General features: G+C 40.9%; 2 protein-coding genes across 2 annotated transcripts; both read left to right on the top strand.

The window, feature by feature from the left end:
- Window positions 1-8288: 8288 nt before the first annotated feature.
- On the top strand, window positions 8289-8600 carry LOC306892811 (histone H4; the record flags this gene model as incomplete). The annotated part of the gene is made up of 1 exon (XM_079454118.1): window positions 8289-8600. One exon carries the CDS (start codon window positions 8289-8291, stop codon window positions 8598-8600), a length of 312 nt encoding a protein of 103 aa, XP_079310244.1.
- Window positions 8601-9435: 835 nt separating this feature from the next.
- Window positions 9436-9810, top strand: LOC306893143 (histone H2B-like; the record flags this gene model as incomplete). Its single annotated transcript, XM_079454764.1, has 1 exon — window positions 9436-9810. The coding sequence occupies one exon, from the start codon at window positions 9436-9438 to the stop codon at window positions 9808-9810; it is 375 nt and encodes a 124-aa protein (XP_079310890.1).
- Window positions 9811-27102: the final 17292 nt, after the last annotated feature.

Below are 27102 nucleotides of genomic sequence, written 5' to 3'. Positions count from 1 at the left end.
GCCTCAGCTTGTTAGGTTAGGCCACATCTGCTCCACCACCACCACCCTCAACACTGGTGTACCACAGGGCTGCGTACTGAGCCCCTTTCTCTACTCCCTTTTCACACTCGACTGCAGGCCTGTGAATGGATCTAACTCCTTCATCAAGTTTGCAGACGATACAACGGTGATTGGTCTCATCAGCAACAACGACGAGACTGTATACAGGGAGGAGGTCCGGCACCTGGCCACATGGTTCTCAGACAACAACCTGCTCCTTAACACCTCCAAGACGAAGGAGATCATCGTGGACTTCAGGAAGGCGAAAGGAGGCACACACGACCCTATCCACATTAATGGGATGGCTGTTGAACGTGTTTCCAGTTTTAAGTTCCTGGGGACTCATATTTCGGAGGACCTGTCCTGGACAACCAACACCTCATGCCTGGTCAAGAACGATAGAGAGCATCCTGACCAACTGTGTCACAGTCTGGTACGGGATCTGTTCTGTTGCTTCTGTTGCTGTTATCTGCTCTACTGGACTGTTTACACACGCACAGCATCATTTGCACTCTATACTGCTCACTTGCACATCTGAATATGCTCATTTGCACTAATGGACCACTTTCATAACTGCACTAACCTATCTACTGCACTGTAATTCTATTAACTGCATCTACTCATCTATTGCACGGTAACCTCAATAACTGCATTAACTAATCTACTGCACTGTAACCTAATTAACTGCATTAACTCATCTTCTGGACTGCAACTGTTGGACTTTTCATTCAGTCCTGCATGTTCAAAAATTTGAGGTATTGAAGAGACAATTTTTCACAAAAATAAGTGAAGTTTATTATCAGATTTAAAAGTTTAACAGCGCGCTGGGTTGTTAGCTCCACAATGAGCTGAACCAACAACCCCGAAAGTTTACCAGAAAAACATTTAAATACAGAATGTGACGTCGATTTCTCTTCTGGTTTCTTTGTTCCCTCCTAGCCAATCTGTGACCTCCTCCTTAAATTCTGGGCGGTTCTTCTTTCTTTCGGCAGCCAATCAGTGCCGCCACCTCGAACTGACTCCATTTTCAAAATCTGTAAAACAACACGTTCCATTTCGTGTGCACATTCCTTCCCCCAAAAAGAAGAGGCTTCTTGTTACACACACACATAAACAGAACATGCTTTTCCCTTCAGTTCTGGGTCGGTCTGGGCTACCATCCCCCATCTCCAGGTAGCCTCTTCTCGTAACAACCCCCACATACTGACCACATTCCGATCTCTGAAAACACATTCTTACAACTGGGGGAACTTTTGAAACCAGCCTTTGTCTGCAACTATGTCACATAGGAAAATACATTTCATTAAAACAAAATGAATCATCCATTTATATATTGATCTATATTGATCTTAATTCTCACACAACCTATTATTAACTCTTATACTGCACCGTAACTTTAATAACCGCATTAACTCATCCACTGCACTGTTACTTCAACAACTGCATTAACTCACCTATTGCATTGCAACTTTAACAGCTAATGTCAATAATCTATGCACACTTAAATCACTTGCACTATTGTTTAGACTAAATTATTATCTGCTCATATCCACCTGTACATTAATGTTCATAGTGTTAATGTAATAGTATATAGTCATCTGTATATATTGTTCATAGTACATACCTACCGTCATATTTTCATAGAACATACCTACTGTAAAATATTTTCATAACTGTATAATATTTTATCAATATTGTATTCTGTATTTATTCAAACTGTATATCCTGCACTTGCTAATTGCACTTCTGGTTAGACCTAAACTACATTTCGTTATACTGTACTTGTATATGTGTAATGACAATAAAGTTGAATCTAATCTAATCTTATCTTCAAATATTAAACCACGTCCTATCTCATGAAAAATTATACTGTGGGCTACTAACACATGTCCTTTAATTTATAGCTAATACGCATCTACATTTTAGACCGTTTACTGAATGTTTTGAAAGTGCAGAGTGGGTGACTACAAGGGAAAAAAACGAGAAGGTCCTGGCTGCTGTACGGGGCGGTGCTACATGTGGGGGGCGGAGATGATCAACGTTGTGCTCCGGTCTCTACGCGTCTCATTGGTTAATGGGTGGGATAATAGGCTTGTTTGAGATGAGCAAAATCTGCGCAGAACCGATCACCGGTGATCACCGCGAGCTGCATGCCGGTTAGAAAAGTGTCCAAGTTACGTCCGCCTTGCTCTGATGTCATGCTGACGTGTGCCAAAAAACCCTCGCGACGGCGAGGCGGCTGTGTCGGATTGAGCAGTCGAGCGCAGTTGCTCTCCTCCGACTGCGCTATTCAAAAGCATGATGGGAAACGACTGACTGACGACACAGCTTCAAGCTCATTGGCTGAGAATGTCAACCGATACATTTTCTCTACATTCTAAAAATTAGATTACGCATCTGTTTATTTACAAAAAAAAAAAACACGCCTAGTGAAGTTAAGAAATTAGGACATGCGTTTATTTTATATTTCTCTTCATTAGAATTCTTCCTTGTTGTAATTTTCTCTTTATTCTACTGTATGTTTGTGTGAATTAATAAATCAATCCATTAAAAATATACATGCACGCAAACATATCTAAATGGACTGTTTAGTCATTATGCCTCATCTTTGTGTTGTTTCATCTGAGAAGTGTCTGGGTCTTAAAACAAGGGAAGAAATTCTGAAGAATATTTGCTACAATACAGCTTTGACTTGCATGGTATGGAAAAATACTACGGACTGTAACGACCGAAACTGTGTATTTACATGCATCACATTATTGTGCGGTGTGACCCTTTAAGAGACTGATCACGTCATTCCTGACGCGCGCTATGCGTGATGACGTTGTTGAGTTGAGAGTAGGCTTGTTTGAGATGTATGGCGTTCCAAAGGGTCCAAAAATATGACTAACCTATGGCGGGAACTCCGTGCCAAAACCTAACGTCCGATCGACCGACCGACCGTCTGTCTAACCGAACGTCTGACCGGACGTCTTGAACGTTTGTGCGGGTGACCCACGTGACGACCTGACGTGACGTCAACGTCTCAAAATAAGCGCTTTTTAATCGATAACACATCGACATTACAAGCATTAAGTTAATTTTCACTTAAAAACTATCTGAACTGCTTGTGCTGTACTATAAAAACAGGGAGTTTCAGATGGATTTCAATGTTTAGAAATACGTCAATTTGCTCTGTGTGTTTTATTGCTTACTCTCTGTTTTAAGTTTTGTCTTTACCTTGATGAAAAATGAAAAAAATGTATATATATTTCAGCTCCTTTGCTTAACAATAACAATATGGTGAAACTTTAAAAAAGCTTGTGAAGATAAGCAATTTTAGTGCCTCCTAGTAACTGTTTCCAAATGTGTGTGTGTGTGTGTGTCCAGCAGTCATAATAGTCATTTCAATTATTAAATATGGTATAGATCAATATATGTATACAATATGTACAATATCCCATAATACTACACAATGTCTAGTAATTCTGGTGTAAATGCCGTCAATTTATCAAACTTCTTGCAACATTCCCTACTAGCTTCGTGTTTCTTAACAAGGGATGTGTCTTGTCGTTATTGCAAGGTGCCTGAAGAATAAAATAAAATGTTTTATTATAACCTTAAAAATCATATATTGGTTAATTAAAAATAATATTAAAGGACTGTGCAGTGCAATATATATCACTTTGTGTCGGAATTTAACCCTTTAATTTCAGGAGCATTTACAATGAATGAATTGTCTTTGATACAAATGAACAAAATAAACAGTCCTATTAATTTGAACATCAAGATGAAAATCTGTATGGGAATTAGTGGGCAGTCGTGCCCCAGCGGTCCGAGATCGTACTCGTGATCAGAAGGTTGCCCCTGCTTATTCCCAGCACCGACGGGTAATGGCTGAGGTGCCCTTAAGCAAGGCACATTACCCCCACTTGCTCACCGGGCCCTGCAGTGATATCTGCCCACTCTTCCGTGTGTGTGTGTGTGTGTGTGTTCGTGTGTTCACTATCACTGGATGGTTTAAATGCAGAGGTCACATTTCGGGTATGGTCACCATATACGTCTTTAAAAAGTATTGTAGTATACTAGAATATAGTTACTTGTTAATGGTAAATACTATATTTTAATATTTACTTTAGTAAAGATCTAACACTTAGTATGAAGGAATATCACTACAGTTTACTATATTAAAAGTGTACTGGAGTATTTCTCATGTGGGAACAATTGTATTAGTCTACTACTGTAACACCTACAAAACTCAAAACATGGACATTTAAAGCTTTCACCTGAAGCTGCAAACTATTAAATAAATAAATATTTCAAACGTAAGTAACGCAGTTATGGAATCTAGGGTCTATGGGACTTTACACTCCGTCACTAGATGGCGGTAAGCGACACTAATATCGGTCCGCAACCAAAATAAACCCCGAAGAAGGATTACACTTTATTTTACTTTAAAAACATTCTACATCATATAACCGTCTAAACCAGACATTAAATGAATGAAAAGTGGATTAGCTGGAGGATACTGAATCATACGATGTTAAATAAAGGCAAAGCAAACACAAACGTGTTTAAACGTGTTCTTACAGGTGGAAAACACGTTATTAAGACGATAGAATACCGGCTCTGTCGCCCGGGCGCTATTGGTACGTGTTAACAACATGTAAACACACGCAGGAACGTGTTATAGGATTTTATTTAAAGAAATATTACAAGGTTGTTTGGCCAATTGGTTGTTTGTGGCTGATATGAAAACAAACAAGTCTTGGTGACGGTAAATTCATAACACAGCATATTTATCTGTTTACAGGTTTAAATTAAAATCAGCGCTTCATAAAATAACACTTTTGTTCCTGATTTTTATTTGTGAGGCACTGTGTAATTAAACAATTTGATTAATATGTATTCTATGTTTCTATAGCTCTTCTTAATAAAGTCAAAATTACATCTTGTTTAAACCGTATTTTATTATAGTAAAAGTGTGGTAATATTTTCATTTTAGTGGATTGATTACATTTTGTAAAATACAAATTACCATGGTTAAACTATAGTTAAAGTAATTAAGCAATTTGGACTGAGAAAACCTGTAATGTACTGTTTCTTTTTTTACACCGATAAGAATAGATTTTTTTAAACTATACATTTTTGTAAAGGAATAAATTATGATGAATCCTCACATGAAAACTGCAGTTGAAGTAAAATGCATTTATTGTTATATGTGTAATTGCCTGTACAGTTAAATTCTTATTTTAAAACTAGCATGAGTGTATTAAATTAAGTGAGATTAAAATGATATGCTAGGTTCAGTTCTTGTTTAACCCATTTAACATTACAACGTAACAGTCCCAATGTACTTCAGTTCGCACTTCTCTTGTCAGAGGACAGTTTGTGTTGGGGTGAGTCTTTAATAATGGAACTAACAAAACTGTATATTCTCCCCTAAACCCAATAATCACAGAAAAAAATCCATTTACATTTATTAAAAAGATCATTCTGTATGATTTATAGGCTTGTTTCCTCAAAAAATGTCCCCACACGAACAACTGATTTGGATATTCCATGTTTTGGAGCAGTTTTAAAAACACACCGAGAAAGATCAGAAGTGCCTAGAATAACACACAACACATTTCTCTAAACTTTTATTTAAGGAAGTACAGCAGAATACTGGATAACCACGTTAATTGCTTGAATAACAACAACTTGTCTTCAAAACTAGTTGACAATTACAATTTTAAGTAAATAAAACACTTATTTTGAGACGTTGACGTCACGTCAGGTCGTCACGTGGGTCACCCGCACAAACGCTCAAGACGTCCGGTCAGACGTTCGGTTAGACAGACGGACGGTCGGTCGGACGTTAGGTTTTGGCACTGAGTTCCCGCCATAGAGTTCCCGCCATACTCGACTGCTCAATCCGACACAGCCGCCTCGCCGTCGCGAGAGTTTTTTGGCACACGTCAGCATGACATCAGAGCAAGGCGGACGTAACTCGGACACTTTTCTAACCGGCATGCAGCTCGAAAAAAGTAACTTGCTATTTACTTCATTTACCATTTGTTTATACAATCCTTGAAAATGTCTTACATGTTTTTGTGTAAGCTGTTTATTTGTACATTATTTGACAGTACATTCAGTGATTATTATTGTAACCATCTTCATGTAAAAACAGTGGTATTTCGATTACATCCACTTCATCTGCGATAAAAAACGCGAACGCAATCTCGTCCATTGTTCACGTTTGCAAGCGACTAAACAGCGAGATTCAGGAAGTGTCCGACTTCAAAGGTCTTTTTTGACCCCTCCCCTTACTGCAGCCGCCTACTCTCACCTACATTTCAGGCGAAACAAGCCTATTATTAAGGGCGGCTCTATGTGTCGTCTCACACTGACCTCGCCTTATTGCTTAACGCAAGTAATGACGTCGATTCCTCAGTATGCATCACTTCCGCTATATCTAGCCTCACGGTGTGTTGTATACGTCTGTATCTGGGCAGTTTTTCAATAAGGTTTAACCTTATAATGTATAATGAACTTGTTGAAGAGTTCAGATGCAAAACCCTCTAAATGCCACATCAATAACTTGTGAGGCTTAATTATGGGTTCCCTTTGAAGTTAAGGAATGCAGCAAGTGCAACATTTTATTATTATTGTTGACAATGGAAAACGAGGTTTTTATGACAAAAAAGGATCCAGACAGCTGTTTTACGTGCAAGTAATTGTGTGTGTGCGAGATTAAACAAGTATACACACAATAAAATGAAATCTTTGTTGTTTCTTATGTTGGTGACATTTGCATATGTTGTAGTATATTTTAGGATAGCATTGTGTATGTAAATAAGTAGTATATTATATTGGACTTTTAAAACTCGAGTCCTGCGTGTTCAAAATTTGAAGAAAAGTCAAAGAGATCGTTTTCCCAATAAGTTTAAGTAGAATTTATTATCAGATGTAAAAGCTTCTTCCAGCTGGGAGTTGTCTCTCAAACATATACACGAGCAACAACCGAATACACACTTTCAGGTTACAAGTATTTATAAAATATGTGACGTCGAATCTCTCTTCGGCTCCTCCCCTTCATTGGACGGGCGTTGAATCCTCCGGAACCAATCACCTCGGGACATGTAAATCTGACTCCATTCTCCCCCAACTATTGGCCCCTGCAAAACATTTTGAAAATAGCCGGTCCTGCCGAGAGATGCGATTGACGCACACACACACATACACTCACACACTTGTTATCTGAGACCCTGCTTCTGCATTCCTCAGAGCTCGTGTTACACACTTCTGCCAACTAGGTTTCAAGACAAAGAACCCAGCACAGCATGGACATACTCATATCATTATATTTAACAGTAAACATGAATTTATAATACATAAAACATCATAATCCCAATAATTATTATTTTTCTGTCTGTGAACAATATACATGAATTTACAATAAAAAAAAATGTTTTTTTTAAATAAAGTGAAACAATTTAAATATTTTCTTCGAATTTGTTTTTTCTTCACTTAGAAAGAAAAAATAGCATTTGTATGAAACAGTAATCATTTTCACTAGACTATATTTCTCTAAAATGTTTTCTTAGCTGGTTCTAAAAATCCCGGATTACACAACAGTAATAAAAGAAGTAGGCTAATAAATGATACATTCATTTGAATAATGATACAATTATTAAATAAATATATTGTAAAATGAACAATAAGAAACAAACTGAAAACAAAGGCTTTTTATAACACCACAATATATTTTGAAGAGTAACTACAAACTGCTACAGTACCATATTCTAACCATAATATGTGAAGTAAAAGCATCATTATAAACTAAATGTATAAACTATGTCGTTTTCGCAAAGTTAATCAAAATCAACCTACAAGTAGAAGAAAGACTCTTGCTTTACAGACGTACATATGAATGAACCATTTCCCCTAAAGTAACTTTATATTACAAAGAGTTTATATTGCAATCGGTCTGAACGGCACCGCAATAAGTAGCAAAACAATGTTTTTAGCCTCAGTTCCTGGTTTCAACATAATCTCCTTGTAACCAATGGGAAGAGTGGTCAGGCCAAATGTAACTATAACCCCGCCTGCTAACCAATGGGGAGCCCCGCCCCATATGCAGTACTGCAGGCCGCAGCCAGGTGTACTTGGTTCGTTCAGCCCTCGCGAGTTTATGTGTTTCTACGAGGTCCTGTAGGTGCATGTAAAGGTCCTCCTCTGCCGGCTTTTCTTTATTTTTTTGTCGTGCGAATTTGTAAACTGTCATCATGTCTGGCAGAGGCAAAGGCGGTAAGGGCCTCGGGAAAGGAGGCGCTAAGCGTCATCGCAAGGTTTTGCGTGATAACATCCAGGGCATCACCAAACCCGCCATCCGTCGTCTCGCCCGCCGCGGCGGCGTCAAGCGCATCTCTGGTCTCATCTACGAGGAGACTCGCGGTGTATTGAAGGTGTTTCTGGAGAACGTTATCCGTGATGCCGTCACTTACACTGAGCACGCTAAGAGAAAGACCGTCACCGCTATGGACGTCGTGTACGCGCTGAAACGCCAGGGACGCACCCTGTACGGCTTCGGAGGTTAAACGTGACCCGGACTCCCATTCAAAACCAAACGGCTCTTTTAAGAGCCTCCCATGATTTCATATAAAGGGTTCCCCGTTCAGTATCCTCACATGAAACCAAGACTTTATCGACGCGCTTCCTCATAACGAGAAGAATTTAAACAGTTGCGTGATGTCGCACAAGTCTGTTTTCATTAGGAAATTATGAGAAACATTTAATGGTTTATTCATACGCAGTTGCTTTCGTGTCATGTGCAAATGTTTAGGGGTTTAAGACGCACTCTCTTAATAACGGCTTTGGACAAGCTGGCGTCTGCTAAATAAGTAAATTGGAAGTAAATCCTTCAGAAAGAAAACGAGTGGTTCCAAGATGAGATTGTTTCTAAATCATGTTGTTATTGTTCATCCCTGTTTGTTTGTGTTAGTTCGCAGTGTTTTTCGAATGCCATAAGTTGAAACAAACCGACTGCAGTGTGATTGATATTCATGCGCAATAAAACTCAATGTAATACGTAAGTGCGATACTTTGCGATTCTATTTCTCAGTAATGGACTGTAACGACACGATCTCGCACAGTGTATGCAGAGACTTTAACATGAGCGGGAAGTTTAAACAAAAGAAACAATTGCGGGGTTGGGGACATGTTCAGACGCGAGGCTATGGGCGGGAAACACTTTTATTGGCCATCTGTCAAACTGTGAGATGACCAATAGAAACAGTTTAAGGGTTGGGCCAACGAAGACACGCAATGGGAGCACGCGCACGTGACACTAAACATTTGCACGTGGGAGTGTATAAAGACCCCTGCGCGGTGACCACCGGTTACTATTCGTATGATCTTCACCGAATAAACGTCATGCCTGAACCAGCCAAGCCCGCGCCCAAGAAGGGTTCTAAGAAGGCCGTCACAAAGACCGCTGTGAAAGGAGGAAAGAAGCGCAGAAAGTCTAGGAAGGAGAGTTACGCCATCTACGTGTACAAAGTCCTTAAGCAGGTTCACCCCGATACCGGCATCACTTCCAAGGCGATGGGCATCATGAACTCTTTCGTCAACGATATCTTTGAGCGCATCGCCGGCGAGTCGTCTCGTCTCGCGCACTACAACAAGCGCTCCACCATCACGTCTAGAGAGATCCAGACCGCCGTGCGTCTGCTGCTGCCCGGTGAACTCGCTAAACACGCCGTGTCCGAGGGCACCAAAGCCGTCACCAAGTACACCAGCTCCAAGTAAGCGTCGCATTTTGCGCGTTTATAGACCCAAAGGCTCTTTTAAGAGCCACCCAATTCATCAGTAAGAGATTCTGGTTTATCGTATTGCACACAGTATGTTATCAATGCGTTGATATATAAAGAGAACCTGCCTAGCAGTAAGTATCATAGTGTCCCGGGCAGAAAACCGACGTTGAATCAACGTAGAATAATGTTGAAGCTCGTCAGTCACGCCATTCTACACTGACGCAATTGAATCACTTATGTAACATTGATTATAGCAGTTAACATCATAACCATTACAAATGAACATAACATATCAACATGCTCAAGTTTATGTATCTATTAGTTCCCATGTATGTAATAATTTATTAAACATCACGTTATGTTACATTGCTTATTATTTATACAAAATATAAATTTACAAATGCACATTTAGAGCATACAAACCTTCTATGCAAGACTAATATACATTTACTCTCAAATATACACGGAGGTTTAAAAGTCAATACTCAATAGGCTACAATAAACCGTCAACATTTGCAAATTAAGTGCAATATTTGATCAAGAATAATTCTGGTCATTTTGTACCAACTGTGTATGTCTAGTATATTCCGTGAGACAGAAAAAGGGATGTAAGGCAGGACATTAAGAGACTGACATCCTCAGACGTGATTAACTATTATTACTGCTGCTTTACTATAAAATAAACTGTGACTCTCCCAGCCAGCAATTTTTGGTTCCCGGAACGTTACTTTATAAGGTTCGCTTTCGGTTCCGGGAACCTAAATATAACGTTCTGGGAAGGTTCCCAGCTTCCATTTATTCCCAATGCAACATTAATACTACAAATTAATGAATTATATCTATATAAAAATCATCACATAAATCCATGTTTTTAATCCAGTCTTTAATTGTATACTTTAATATTTTTTAAAACAGAATCAGAAGTTAAAGAAAAACATTTATGATATAATATACTATATTATATAATTTAATTCTAAATAAACATCAATACGTGAAAAAATACAGCATGCCAAAAACATAAGTATATATACACAACTATAGAAGTAAGAATACGATCCTCGGATTAATTTGGAACTCGTGTGAACTCTTGCAGATAACGGTGGTGGCCGACATTCCATGTCCAAAGTAACAAAGAAAATTAGAATAATTAAGACGAACAAATGAATGAAAAAAATACAAGCAAGAAAGTTTGTGCACGGTCAAATTGTTTGATTAAAACATATCCTAAATATTATCTTTTCGCCCATGTGAAAAGCAGACATTCATTGCAGATTAAACGTGTTTTGTGTATTTTCATACTGAAAAAAACAAGCATATTGAATATTTCAAGTGCGGTATATGTATGCAACAGATTCGGATTGTTAAACAAACGGGAAATCAAATATGTATATTAAAGTGTAAATGTTAATAACTCCACTTTTCATCGAAACATTCCGTCTCGTTTTAGACAACAAATGATTTAATAATTAAGAATAAGAAAAAATTGTGATAAAATGGATAGTTTTGATAAATGTATAAAGTTTAGTAGCCTACTAATAATAGTTCGGTTTTTAAACTGATTCCAATCATATTTATTAATTTTTATTTACCGCTAGATGTCGCTGTGGGATAGGGTATTCAGAACAAGGTTTTTAGAACTTTAAATAAAACATTAATGCATTCCTTTCACTGGTCAAAATATTTTAACATGTAGTTAATAGCTATACTAAAACTTTTTTACAATATACTTTGATATTGTCGGATTATCATTTTAAATTCCTGTGTGGGGCAAATTTCAGGACAAATGCGATAAAGTCTTCCATCAATCGCCTTCAACGTCTTGAAGTTCTTCTGTGTTGCCTCTAGAAATAGAATAAATTAATCACAGTTGAAATGTAAAAGTCTGATAAATTAAAACACATTAGATTTGAATAATTTTAATACCATGTGCTTTTTAAACAATTTATTTTAAGAAAGTTATTTAGGTGATATAAGTGTTCCAACTACACAGTTTTGCTAGGACATTTGCTATAAATGATAAAATTGAGTCGAATTTAAATCAATTGTAGGCTAATGCCCATAGATTTGGCACACACCAACTCAAACAAAAAGTTATATATATTTTCTACAGGTGTTGATTTCTTTAATTTAATTGATTGACATTGATACAGACAGCTTTAAGATCTACTGTATGCAAGGATCTAATATAATGTTTTCACCAACAATTAACAAATAATTAATTAATTTAATTGAACTTCAGTGGAGGCCACTTTATGCAACATTTTGCAACTATAGAACAACAAAACAACACTTTGCCACATTAGAATTATAATATGTGCCTTTTGAGCAGTTTTGAGATATTGAGTAACAAAGATTAAACATTCATATAGCAAAGATGGGGAACAAATCTTTAAAATATCAAAATAATTTCAAAATTTAGAGGTTTTTAGAACAGGTTAAATGCAGACAAATTCCGAAAAAAATCCCTTTCCGCTTGGAATTTTTAGGGTTCTATCTGGCAGAACATTAAAACAATTTCTAAACAGTTTTCTCACAAACTTAATAATTTCACAATGTTAGCCTATTTTAGGCTAGCTGTAGGAGGATTCACCTCACTACAGCGGAATCGGTTTGTTGTATCACTGCACTTGTACTTTCTTTCATATTAGTGTATTTTATTCATAGCATACATTGTTACTTATCACTGCTGTTGCTAAACTTATCCTGATATCTCAATGACCATCTCCTGGGCCCGGTTTTTCAAAAGTAATCCACTAGGATTTTGGATAACGGATTGGATCAAATCTTGAAAATGTGTTTTTCAAAAGAAAAAACGGATTACATAATCGGATTAGATCACGTAATCCAATCTTGGTTTTGATCCGGATCAAACCTTTAGTTTGGGTTTTTCTGAATTTTTTTGTAGGATTTGGATCACTTTGATCCAAAATATCTGGATTAAACTGATCCCATCAGAAGGGTGGATTCAGTGTGGATTTCATGCCCAAAATGTAATGAAAACTTAAAAAATGTATCAAATAATACTATATTTGGATCATGCAGTATCTTACAAGATATCCTATTAATTCATAAGGTTTTAATTGTATTTGTTCATCCGTCAGGCTACAGTGATTAAACGTATTCAACCTTTCAGTATAGGCCTAAAGCAAAGTAGAAAGAGTTTGGCCTCATAAAATAATTATCCAAACCAAAAACAATACATTTTATTCTGTCACTAATTGATATATATATTCATCACAATCGAAAATATTTTTGTTTTTAGAATATTTATTAGTGATGCATGCAAGGATTACAGAATAACCAAAAAAATGCAAAGAATGGCAATAACTGATTTTTGAAATCCAATACAAAACCAAATCAGAAATAGTGTCTAACTATTGTGTCCCTTGTTGCACGTCCTGTTTGCTCGTTCTGGCAGAGGAACAACTGACTCTGACCAAACTGCAGCAAACCAAGGCCAGACTTGAGATACGCCTCCTAAAGGCTACTCTCAGACAAGCTGGTCTCTCCACATCAGATGAGGAAGTCTGAAATTATTGTGGAGTATTTGACATTAAGTCTTTTTTTTAATTCAATATATCTATACTTGATGCTTGTGTTGTAGGTCTCAGATGAGCGGACTGCAGGAAGAGGATGGGGTGGGGTTTTGTTTTTAGTTTTTTTTTTAATATGTGTGTTTTGATTTCAAATAAAAATAAACTTATATTGACCCCACATTGTATTCCACTTGTTGCTCTTCACGTATCTATAGTTCTACATTGTGATTTCCTATCCTGTTTGAGCACTGGTTCGGAGCAACATCGGATTGGATCAATCTGATCCGGATAGGAACTTTTCAGGATCACCAAATCTGGATAACCAGTGCTCAAACAGGATAGGAAATCACAATGTAGAACTATAGATATGTAAAGAGCAACAAGTAGAATAGCCAGTGTGGGGTCAATATAAATTTATTTGAAATGAAAACACACACATTTAAAAAAAACTAAAAACAAGAAAAACCATCACTGCATCACTAATAAATATTATAAAAACAAAAATATTTTCGATTGTGATGAATATATATATATCAATTAGTGACAGAATAAAATGTATTGTTTTTGGTCAATTTTGACAGCTGTTTAGAGGATTATTTTATGAGGCCAAACTCTTTCTATTTTGCTGTAGGCCTATACTGAAAGGCTGAATACGTTAAAACCTACCTAATCACTGTAGCCGGACGGATGAACAAATAAAATGAAAACCTTATGAATAAATAGGGTATCTTGTAAGATACTGCATGATCCAAATATAGTATTATTTGATACATTTTTTAAGTTTTCATTACATTTTGTGCATGAAATCCACGCTGAATCCACCCTTCTGATGGGATCAGTTTAATCCAGATATTTTGTATCAAAGTGATCCAAATCCTACAAAAAAGTTCTGAAAAACCCAAACAAAAGGTTTGATCCGGATCAAAACCAAAATTGGATTACGTGATCTAATCCGATTATGTAATTCGTTTTTTCTTTTAAAAAAAACACATTTTCAAGATTTGATCCAATCCGTTATCCAAAATCCTAGTGGATTACTTTTGAAAAACTGGGCCCTGGTTATTTACTTGAATATCTTAAACCAAAACACTCAGCGCCGTTAGCATAGCACAAGCGTGCTAGCGGGCTTTCTGTTTACACTGCTAAATATCATCTCGCCTTCTAGTTTTTCTTGTGTGCTAACGGTTTCTCTCTTAAGCATATACACTAAGAATCACAGAGCAGCCTTTGTAAATTGGAATTACTCTTCAAACCCGGTGAGTTATGGCTTCTTCTCTTATTATTGTCACTTGCACCTCATGTCAAATGTTTAGCTTAGCCTTCTCTGTCAGCGGCGAGGGCTTTACATGCGATAAATGCAGGGAAATAGCTAGGCAGACAGAGAAGATCTCAGAATTAGAGTCTCGCATCGAATCTTCATCTGAGGATAGTATGAATATAAGGAGCTTAGAAAACATTTTGGATGCGAGCAATATTAGCGCGCACATTAACTCATCTACTGCACTGTAACTGTAATAACTGCATCTATTAACTTTATGAGAAAATGCTTTTTCTTTGAGATTAAAACGCCTTATCATTTTGGTATTTTAATTAGTTGTCAGTTATAATCATCACAATTAAAATAAATAAACATTTGAAATATATTAGTCTGCGTGTAATGAATTAATATACTTTACAAGTTTCACTTTTTTAATGGAAATAGTGAAATGCATCAACTTTTTGATGATATTCTAATGATATGACCAGCACCTATGGTTTCCGTAAGCCTGCCATCTAGTGGTAGTTCTTATTTTCTGCACGGTTGCGCATGGATCTGCAGTTGCGTGTGTGTGGATTATCCAATGCAAAACCGCGTAAAGAAAGTCTCAAAATCCAAAGAACCGAACAGGATGTATGAACGCGCGTCACAGGATCCACAAATGCACAACTTCTCATTGGTATGCGCAAAATCAATATACATGAACACAAAATAAAACATTGCAATCACAAATATGCCTCTATTTGTACAAATCGCTTCGTGTTTATTCAAATCTAAATTTCACAGAATCAAATCATAAGGCATTTGTTTGTGAATCGTAAAATACAAATGAAACATGTATCACGTTCACGGATGACTGTGCGTGCATTTGTTAATCATTTTGAGTCGAAATTCATCCCATAGTCTGTCATGACCCAAGAAGAGGCCAAGTCACTATTTTAAACCTGTAAAGAAGATGACTTCTAGGGAAAACCAGTTCGGTTCAATGGTTCGGTTCAATGGTTCGGTTCAATTGCAGACAGGCTCTGGGCTCAACTGTTTTTCCTATCCTGGGTAGCCCGGATGTTACCATGTGAATATTTAACTTGAATTTTTCGATCTGAATTTGAGCAGTCGAATTAATCATATGTTTCTTTGAAAAATATTAACTTGAAATTTGAGGTCTGAATAAGAGCAATCAAATTTGATCAACCTGAATATATTTTATCTGAAATTCTGTAAGTTGATTTTTTTTGTATCTAAATTTGTGAGCATTAAATTCAGGTTTTTAAAATGGAAATCAAGAATTTTCATATTTAAATTTCATAGAGGTAAATTCGAAACAAATAAATTCAGATACATGGTTTCCAAAGTAAAATAATTCAAAATCAAGTATTCATTGGCTGTTAAATTTCAAAACATTATGTCTCTTATTGCTTCCATACAACCCCCGCAGCTGGGAAGCTTTGTGACTGTGAGACGGCGTAGTCGCAGGTCAAAACACCACTCAACCGTTCCGACTACAGTCTCGAACAGGTTTGCCCCGCTCAGTGACGCACCGACTGAGAAACCTGCTGAAAGTGCCCTAGTTATCGGTGATTCTACATAGGAACGTTAACATAGAGGCACCAGCCACCATAGTCAAATGTTTACCGGGAGCCAGAGCGCCTGACATCAAGTCAAATTTAAATGTGCTGGCTAAGGCTAATCGTAAATTTAGTAAGATTGTTATTCACGTCGGCACAAATGATGTTCGACTCCGTCAATCGGAGATCACAAAAGATAATATTAAAGAGGTGTGTGAGCTCGCAAGCACGATGTCAGACACTGTAATATTCTCTGGCCCCCTCCCCGCTTATCGTGGTGATGAGATGGCACATAGTCTTAATGCTAAAACTTGACTCACTGGGGCCCAGGTCAGGGAGCAAACAGAATGGCTTAACCAACGGTCTGCTTGCCGTCTCACGTTACAGAACACACTAACTACACAACATGCGATAATACTTTCTCCCAAACATCATAAAATAGAGACTGTGTCTGTCCCCCGGATTAGCAAACATGAAATAATGCGTAAACCTCTCAAAGCTAATTTAATTAACGTTAAACTAACTAAACATGAACATAATACAGATAATCAACTGTTTCGACTCGGATTGCTAAATATTAGATCTCTCTCTAATAAAGCACTTTTTATTAACGATATGATAACAGATCATAAAATAGACATGCTCTGTCTCACAGAAACATGGCTAAAGCCAGATGATTATATTGCTTTAAATGAGTCTGTCCCCCAAGATTATTATTATAAACACGAGCCTCGCCTAAAAGGCAGACGGGGAGGTGTTGCTGCACTTTACCGTAACTCTTTTAGCATTTCTCAGAAGTCTAATCCTAAATACAATTCTTTTGAAGTCATGGTACTTGATGCATCAATACCTAATACTAAGGACAAAACATCTTTAAAATGTATTCTGGCTATTGTATATAGGCCTCCAGGGCACCACACAGATTTTATTAAAGAATTTGGTGGGTTCTTATCAGAACTAGTACTGGCTGCAGACAGAGTCCTTGATGTTGGTGACTTTAACATTAATGTAGATAATGATACAGATGCTTTAGGAATGGCTTTTAAAGACATTCTTAACTCCATGGGCGTTAGTCAACATGTGTCAATGTTAGGACTCTGTCCTTCCTGTCTCGAGCTTTCTAGCTCCCTGGGCAGAGTCATGACATTGCCACGTCTTTCGGGTTTCTGTTGTGTTATGTGTGGAGACATGTGGCTTTATGTTGTTACTTAATGCCACGTGTCTTCCTGTTATGTCTCTCAGCCCCACCCTCCTATCTCCTGTAAGTTTATTAGGGTTTCATTCCCATCGTCTGTTTTGTAATTCACCTCGTTAGGGTTTCATTCCCATCAGCTGTCACCACTCTCCCCATGTAATCACTCCTCGTTAGTGTCTCCCTTTATATGGTCTCAGTTTCAATCTGTTCAGTGTTGGTGCATTGTCTTTGTCTTATATTGATTGTCTAATGTGGATGTCTATGTTGAGCTGTGACTGGGGATTACACGACTCCAGGCAAATAGTTTGTGGACTTATTATTTTATTATTAAGGACTTTGTTTCCTTTTGTCCCCCTCGTTGGAGGTGTTTGTTTTTTCTAGTGTTTTTGTTCATGTTTACCCCCTTGCGGGTGTTTTATTTAATAAACATTTTTTGTTATACCTTCGTCTGCCTGCATCTGGGTTCTGTCCAAAACCAATTCGTGACAGAATGCACCAACCCATAAGAACCCAGCAGGCGGCGATTTTCCCTGCAAGGCCTCGCCAGCCTGGTCCCCTCTCCAGCATTCGCCAGGGGAACTTGGACCGGGACGAGTACCTGGACAGGTTCCTGGAAGCCGCAGTGGAGGAGCTCTTCGGGGAGGAAGAGGTGACGGCGGCATTCAACAGCGGACTGAGGGTCCCCCTATCGCCTGCGGAGATGAGGAGGCTGAGACCGCTTGGCTTGGAGGGTGTGCTCCTGTTCGCCATGAGCCGACCGGAGCCCAGTGTCTCCGTCTGTCCGAGGTTGTCTTCTCCGTTGGGCCCCATCCCCGAGGATCACACCCTGGAGCTTGGGGTGGTGACCACCACCGCACCATCAGCCTCGGACCCTGCAACCTCTTCACCACCTACCAGTCTTCAGGGCAAGCGTGGAAGGAGAGAGTCCTGGGGGTCCTCTTCGGAGGCCTCCAACGCGGAGCCAGCCCCGTCCTTCACCTCCTTCCTCCAGCCGACTACCAGGAGATTGGCTCGGCAGAAGAGGAAGAGGCAACGGAGGGGGGCACGTAACCCAGCCCAGCCGGCGCTCCTTCCGGTTCTCCAGCCGGGTTCACAGCCAGCGATCCAGCAGGCGTCAGGACCTGCCTCTCCGCAGGCGTCAGGACCTGCCTCTCCGCAGGCGTCAGGACCTGCCTCTCCGCAGGCGTCAGCACCTGCCTCTCCGCAGGCGTCAGCACCTGCCTCTCCGCAGGCGTCAGGACCTGCCTCTCCGCAGGCGTCAGGACCTGCCTCTCCGCAGGCGTCAGGACCTGCCTCTCCGCAGGCGTCAGCACCTGCCTCTCCGCAGGCGTCAGCACCTGCCTCTCCGCAGGCGTCAGCACCTGCCTCTCCGCAGGCGTCAGGACCTGCCTCTCCGCAGGCGTCAGGACCTGCCTCTCCGCAGGCGTCAGGACCTGCCTCTCCGCAGGCGTCAGGACCTGCCTTTCCGCAGGCGTCAGGACCTGCCTTTCCGCAGGCGTCAGGACCTGCCTTTCCGCAGGCGTCAGGACCTGCCTTTCCGCAGGCGTCAGGACCTGCCTTTCCGCAGGCGTCAGGACCTGCCTTTCCGCAGGCGGCCGGACCTGCCCTTCCGCAGGCGGCCGGACCTGCCCCTCCGCAGGCGGCCGGACCTGCCCTTCCGCAGGCGGCCTTCCAGCCGGTGCCTCAGCCAGTTCTCCGGCCGGCATCACCTCAAGCTTTTTTCCCCCTTGGACACACACCTCTCCCTAGCCCCTTCAAGTCCCCGCCGGTCTCGTCCGGTTGCTTCAAGTCCCCGCCGGTCTCGTCCGGTTGCTTCAAGTCCCCGCCGGTCTCGTCCGGTTGCTTCAAGTCCCCGCCGGTCTCGTCCGGTTGCTTCAAGTCCCCGCCGGTCTCGTCCGGTTGCTTCAAGTCCCCGCCGGTCTCGTCCGGTTGCTTCAAGTCCCCGCTGGTCTCGTCCGGTTGCTTCAAGTCCCCGCCGGTCTCGTCCGGTTGCTTCAAGTCCCCGCCGGTCTCGTCCGGTTGCTTCAAGTCCCCGCCGGTCTCGTCCGGTTGCTTCAAGTCCCCGCCGGTCTCGTCCGGTTGCTTCAAGTCCCCGCCGGTCTCGTCCGGTTGCTTCAAGTCCCCGCCGGTCTCGTCCGGTTGCTTCAAGTCTCCTCAACCTGTCCCACCCTTTTCTGGTGTCCCCAAGGTTTGGCCTCCCATTCCCCCACCCCCCCTCCCATGTTTGTTGTTTTTGTTGACCCACCCGAACCCCTTCATAGCCTCCCTTATGTTCCCCTTAGTTTGTTCTGTGTTGTGCTTGTGGTGTTTGTCTTTGTGCTTTGGTGTTTTGGCCCGCTGAAGTTTCTCCCTTGAGACGCCATGGGGCGTTTCTGGGGGCGGGGGTAATGTTAGGACTCTGTCCTTCCTGTCTCGAGCTTTCTAGCTCCCTGGGCAGAGTCATGACATTGCCACGTCTTTCGGGTTTCTGTTGTGTTATGTGTGGAGACATGTGGCTTTATGTTGTTACTTAATGCCACGTGTCTTCCTGTTATGTCTCTCAGCCCCACCCTCCTATCTCCTGTAAGTTTATTAGGGTTTCATTCCCATCGTCTGTTTTGTAATTCACCTCGTTAGGGTTTCATTCCCATCAGCTGTCACCACTCTCCCCATGTAATCACTCCTCGTTAGTGTCTCCCTTTATATGGTCTCAGTTTCAATCTGTTCAGTGTTGGTGCATTGTCTTTGTCTTATATTGATTGTCTAATGTGGATGTCTATGTTGAGCTGTGACTGGGGATTACACGACTCCAGGCAAATAGTTTGTGGACTTATTATTTTATTATTAAGGACTTTGTTTCCTTTTGTCCCCCTCGTTGGAGGTGTTTGTTTTTTCTAGTGTTTTTGTTCATGTTTACCCCCTTGCGGGTGTTTTATTTAATAAACATTTTTTGTTATACCTTCGTCTGCCTGCATCTGGGTTCTGTCCAAAACCAATTCGTGACAGTCGGGACCTACTCACCTTCGTAATCATACTTTAGATTTAATATTGTCTTACGGTATAAACGTGGGCGACGTAAAAATCCTTCAGCAGAGCGAAGACATTTCGGATCATTATCTGGTATCATGCTTGCTTCACTACCCAATGGTGGCAAATCAAACTCCAAGTTAAAAATATTGTAGAACATTAACTTCGACTACAAAAGATGCGTTTCTTGATAATTTGCCTGAATTGTCTCAAATCTCTAGCATGAGTAATAACGTTGAAGATCTTGACTTTACCATTGAAAATATTAATGCCACCTTCTCGGAAACGCAAGACATAGTTGCTCCTCTGCGCTTAAAGAAGATTAAAAATGACAGACCGACACCGTGGAATAATGATCTCACTCAGGCTCTAAAGAAAGCGGCACGAAAAATGGAACGCAACTTTAAGAAAACTAAATTAGAGGTATTTCGTACTGCCTGGAAGGATAGTATTAAAAAATACAGGAAAGCCCTAAAAACGTCGAGATCTGCCTACCTTTCATCACTTATAGAAGAAAACCAGCAGAACCCTAGGTTTTTATTTTATACAGTGGCTAAATTAACCAAAAATAAATCGTCTGTATATCATCTTCTGATTCTGTATACCAGCATAGCAGTGATGATTTTATGAACTATTTCACAAATAAAATCCAAGATATTAGAGAAAAAATTATAACTATGCAACCAGAAGTGAATCCCGCTGAACAAACGACTAACTACAGCGCCTCTAAGGAGAAATTACGTTTATTTTCTACTATAGATCACAATGAACTCTCTAAAATCATTACATCATCTAAATCAACTTCATGCATGTTAGACCCTATACCTACAAATCTACTGAATTATAGATCCTCTACTTAGCATTATTAACTCATCTCTGACTTTAGGACATGTGCCTAAAGCATATAAGGTGGCTGTTATAAGGCCCCTTGTCAAAAAACCCCATCTGGACCCTGGATACCTAGTTAACTACAGACCTATTGCGAATCTACCTTTCTTATCTAAAGTTCTGGAAAAAGTAGTCTCAATTCAAATATGCTCCTTCCTCCAAAGGAATGAGATTAATGAAGATTTCCAGTCTAGATTTAGAGCACATCACAGTACAGAGACTGCTCTGATTAGAGTTACAAATGATCTGCTTATGGCGTCCGACCGAGGTTGTATCTCCTTATTGGTGCTGCTAGATATTAGTGCTGCATTCGACACCATTGACCACAGCATGCTCCTACATAGACTCGAAAATGATGTCGGTATTAAGGAAATAGCTTTGAAATGGCTTAGATCTTATTCATGCGACCGTTTTCAATATGTAGCAATAAACAATGAGGTATCACACAAATCGAAAGTCCAGTACGGTGTACCACAGGGCTCAGTCTTAGGGTCTATGCTCTTCGCATTATACATGCTACCTCTAGGAGATATAATAAAGCGACACGGAGTAAGCTTTCACTGTTATGCTGATGATACGCAACTTTATATTTCCTCGAAGCCTCATGAAACACAGCAATTCCATCGAATAGTGGAATGCATAGTCGATATAAAAAAGTGGATGAGTAGCAATTTTTTATTACTGAACTCGGACAAAACTGAAGTGTTACTTATCGGACCGAAAACCGCCCTACGTAAGAATACTGCTTAACTATTGATGGATCTTCCATAAAACCCTCATCTTTAGCTAAGAATATTGGCTTTATATTCGATAGTACTCTGTCATTTGAGAACCAGGTCGCCAACACCTGTAAAATTGCGTTTTTCCATCTTAAAAATATATCTAAACTACGCCATATGCTGTCACCATCAGATGCAGAGAAGCTTATACATGCCTTTATGACATCAAGACTAGATTACTGTAATGTACTATTAGGTGGTTGCCCTGCAGGCCTATTACAAAAACTCCAACTGGTCCAAAATGCGGCAGCTCGAGTTCTTACGCGTACAAAAAAGTATGAGCATATTAGCCCGGTTCTGTCAACCTTGCACTGGTTACCTGTAAAGCATCGCATAAACTTTAAAATCTTGCTTATTACCTATAAAGCCTTGTATGGTTTAGCTCCTCACTACTTGAGAGAACTTCTAACGTATTATAGTCCATCACGTGCACTACGCTCTCAGGTGTCAGGTCAGTTGGTAATACCTAGAATTTCAAAACCAAGTGCAGGCGGCAGATCCTTTTCCTATCTAGCGCCTAAACTTTGGAACAGTCTTCCCTGCACTGTCCGGGAGGCAGACACACTCTGTCAGTTTAAATCTAGACTAAAGACGCATCTTTTTAATCTTGCATACACTACACTTTCATAATATATATATTTCAAAGATCTAGGCTGCACTAGTTAGATCAACCGGAACCAGGGACACTTCCAATAACAACTGATGCATTTGTTGCATCAAAGAGTGCAGAACAGTACTCTACTCTCAGCCAGTCTTGTCTCATTGTTCCAAGGTTACCAGAGCGGGCAGGATGCAGTCCAAGGTTACCGAAGGTTACAATCCATTCCCAGACCTGACAAATGCTGGACGAAGGACGTGGCGACTCTACAAAACTTCAGTCGCTATTAGATTATTAATGATCATTTTAAATCTAACTTTGTTTTTTATTTTGCCTTGTTGTGCAAGCACTGTCGAGCTTGTGCAAAGGCAGCAGTTTTTGCCAGAGGGGAACTGGACTGGTTAGGCCTGGTCTCCCTCTGAGGTTTTTTTTCTCCTCCAATGGAGTTTTGGGTTCCTCGCCACCGTTTGCATACTGTTTTGCACTGTTTGCCTGGCCGGGGGGGCTGCTAGAATTTGATAGTCTTATTTAATTAACTCTGCATATAGGAATTTATTGTGTGTCTGATATTTGACCTGTGTTTTGACTTCCATAACCATTTATGTTTTACTTATAGTCAATGTTTTCTTGTACAGCTGCTTTGTAACAATGAAAATTGTAAAAAGTGCTATATAAATAAAGCTGACTTGACTTGACTTGAATCCAGCGATCCGAATTCAAGTCTCGGTGGGACCTCTCAGCGGAGCATTCTCTTTTACAGGGCGTCCAATCAGAACCCCTTCCGAGGGGCCCATGTCTGGAATTGCTTCTGCGCAACGGTTTGAGCCTTTCAACTAGCACGAACTAACCGGAACTTTTGCCACTTAAAGGTACGACACTCAAAGGAGTAAAATCAGCGACGCGGAACGTGATTGCAGGAGCCCATAGGCCGGTTAGCTAAGTTGGTTAGAGCGTGGTGCTAATAACGCCAAGTTCGCGGGTTCGATCCCTTTACTGGCCTCAGACTTTTCCCTGGCATCCCGTCCATCTCTCATTGGCAAAATTATGCTGGGGTCGTTCGCCGAAAGGCCTGCACAAGACAGATGATGTGCCTGAAATAGCTCAGTTGAGAGAGCGTTAGACTGAAGATCTAAAGGTCCCTGGTTCGATCCCTTGTAGCGCTGTAATTGTGGAACAATGACACACAGAAGACGGAAGGTTTTCTGATGATAAACTAAGACATCGGCAGGTTTTCAACCAGGGTGCAGTTAACGTCAAGTGTCAGTAGCACACGCTGCTTTTCATACTCTTGACAACTGCCAATGGTACGAAATGAGCCAAAGGGCAATACACCCAAGCGAAATATAAAGCACAACAAATTTCCCATGTCTGAAACGTTAATGTGATTTCACGCGCACACAGAAAGGATAAGTAAAGCACATTTGGGCAGAGAGATTTTTCATGCCAAGGGCAAAGGACTTTTGACAATCGCCCAACAATAAGGGGATAACGCTTTTCATGAAACTACGGTGAAAGCGCAAGGAAACGCACCACAGCACACGATCACACTGTCTAAATGAAAATGCAAATTACACTGCAAGAAAGCTTGTGGGAGGAAATTTTACTTAGCGGTGAGCCTACATAAAGCGGTGAGCAAATAAAGCCTCGAATAATGCGGACGTCGATGGCACTACCTCTCGCATGCAAAACGAGCGCTCTTCAATTTGATCGAACTAACCGGAACTGTTGCCACTTAACAGTACGAGCGACGCGGAATGTGATTGCAGGAGCCCATAGGCCGATTAGCTCAGTTGGTTAGAGCATGATGCTAATAACGCCAAGGTCGCGGGTTCGAGCCCCGTACTGGCCACTGACCTTTCCCTGGCATCCCATCCATCTCTCATTGGTAAAATGATGCTGGGGTCGTTCGCCGAAAGGCTTGCACAAAACAGTTGATGTGAAGATCTATTTGTGCACCCCGGTCCAGGTGGGCTTTTCTCCTGCGTCTAGCACCCAATCGAAATATACAGCACAACCAATTGCCCATGTCTGAAACGTTAATGTGATTTCTAGCACGCAAACACACTGAAATGATAAGTAAAGCACATTTGGGCAGAGAGATTTTTCATGCCAAGGGCAAAGGACTTATTTAGACAATCGCCCAACAATAAGGGGATAACGCTTTTCGTGAAACTATGGGAAAGCGCAAGGAAACGCACCACAGCACACGTTCACACAGTCTTAATGAAAATGCAAGTAACACTGCAAGAAAGCTTGTGGAAAGACCTTTTTCCTTAGCGGTGAGCCTTTACTCGAATGATGCGAATAAAGCCTTGAACAATGCGGACGTCGATGCCGCTACCTCTCGTATGCAAAGCGAGCGATCTTCAATTTTGAACAAACTCACCGGAAGTGTTGCCACTTAACGGTACGACACTCAAAGGAGTGCAATCAGCGAGCCGAAACGTGACCGCGGGAGCATCCAATCAGGCCAGTAAGCTCAGTTGGTTAGAGCGTGATGCTAATAACGCCAAGGTCGCTAAAATGATGATAAAATGATGCTGGGGTTGTTCGTGGAAAGGCCTGCACAAAACAGTTGATGTGAAGATCTATTTGTGCACCCCGGTCCGGGTGGGCTTTTCTCGTGCGTCTAGCGGGCCTACAACCACTCGACACAGGGTTCCATTGTGTAATGGTTAGCACTCTGGACTCTGAATCCAGTGATCCGAGTTCAAATCTCGGTGGGACCTCTCAGCACAGCATTCTCTTTTACGGGGCATCCAATCAGAACCCCTTCTGAAGGGCCCCTGTCTGGAACTGCTTCTGCCCAATGGTTTGAACCTTGACTCTAGTAGACTAGCACGTTGGCGCACGAGTGAAATTCATCTGCATTTTTTCGCGTGCTAGATGCCTCAATCCACAAACACTCGCAGTTGAGAGATTAAGTAGCATTTTTTTATCCTTTTATAGCATTTGGACTCTAAATCCAGCGATCCGAATAAAAGTCTCAGTGGGACCTCTCAGCGGAGCATTCTCTTTTACAGGGTGTCCAATCAGAACCGCTTCCGAGGGGTTGTAGCGTTGTACTTGTGGAACGATGAAAAACATAGAAGACGGAGGGTTTTCCTGATGATAAAGTAAGACTGCGGCAGGTTTACAACGAGGGTTCAGTGGAATTTTCTTATTCCTTAAACTAGGTGAGTCAGCCCAGACAAACGCAACGCACAGAGAGGCTTGGGGTATTTTGCAAATTATTTTATTGTTGTTTAGTCTGCATCAACAGCAATGAGCATGGTGCAGAAAAAAGGCGCTCTTCTCTTCTGCACACAGAGATTATATCTGATTAAAACGTGACACCCCCTCCCTTTGCCCTCCGGCAAGAATCCAGAGGTGGTTTACGATAAGTGATGCCTCTTTTTCCAAGCAGAACATCTTGGCCTTTGCTCAAGGGCAAATAAAAAACAAAGATAACCACTTCATGAAGCAAGGATAGAATAACAGGAATGAAAAACAAAGATCAACACGTCATGAAGCAAGGATAGAAAATTTCCATTGCATTCCCCCTTTTTACCATATATATTTATACATCGACCTGTAATATGAGCACTGCCCTTTCTCTTACATGTCTCACTAAACAGTTCTGAAAACAGTGAATTAAACATGGTAACTTTATCATAACCAACAACAACCCTACAAGAATCTCCAATGCCACCTGCATGAGCCACGCTCCCCAACCTTGGCAATTCCACCACTTAAACAGGATGTTAGTCATCTAACCCGTTGACCTTCTTCATGTGCTTCATGATGTCTGTTACATTATCCTTTTGACCTGCTTAAACCTTCTGACCTGTGTCCTGTGTCCTTTCTCTCCTCGACCACATACACCAATACTGATCTATCCGGTTCCCAAGTTGTGGCCACCACATCACCTGAGGTACACGTACCTCTACACAAATACATATTCGTTCCCCAGTACCTAGCAGAATTGGGGTCCCACTGTCCCTCCCCATACCATTTTATAAACCCTGGGGATATAGGGTCGGACAGAAACTGAATGTCGTTTCCTTCTTCCTCTCTAATTTATCGGGGCTCGATGCATCCCGACTCGAATAGTGGATTCCTATTTGCGAGCTCTAGCAGCACCGCTCCTCCTATCAGCCATCCTGACTGACTTGGCTACAACCTGAGTGGATCAGACGTCTCTGCAGCGGTAGTCCAACAACTTTCGGAATGACTTGTGATTGCAGCCAATCAATGGCACACAGAGGCCTTTTAGAAATAACGTCCGCCCAGGGGCGCAATTATTCCCGGGGTGAATAATCGTTTAGCTGCGGCATGGCAGATGCACATAGTGTGCTTTTACACCTCATAGGAAATTCACGAAACCGATGTAATGAAACGTTGCATATTGAATTGTTAAGCTATTTTGTAACTGAAATGAAAATGGTCAGGTAAGAGTTGGGCCCATGTGGCTGACGGACAC

Source organism: Barbatula barbatula (genome assembly GCF_947034865.1).
Source record: "Barbatula barbatula genome assembly, chromosome: 4".
Classification (NCBI taxonomy): domain Eukaryota; kingdom Metazoa; phylum Chordata; class Actinopteri; order Cypriniformes; family Nemacheilidae; genus Barbatula; species Barbatula barbatula.
This window is presented reverse-complemented; position numbering and strand designations above follow the sequence as displayed.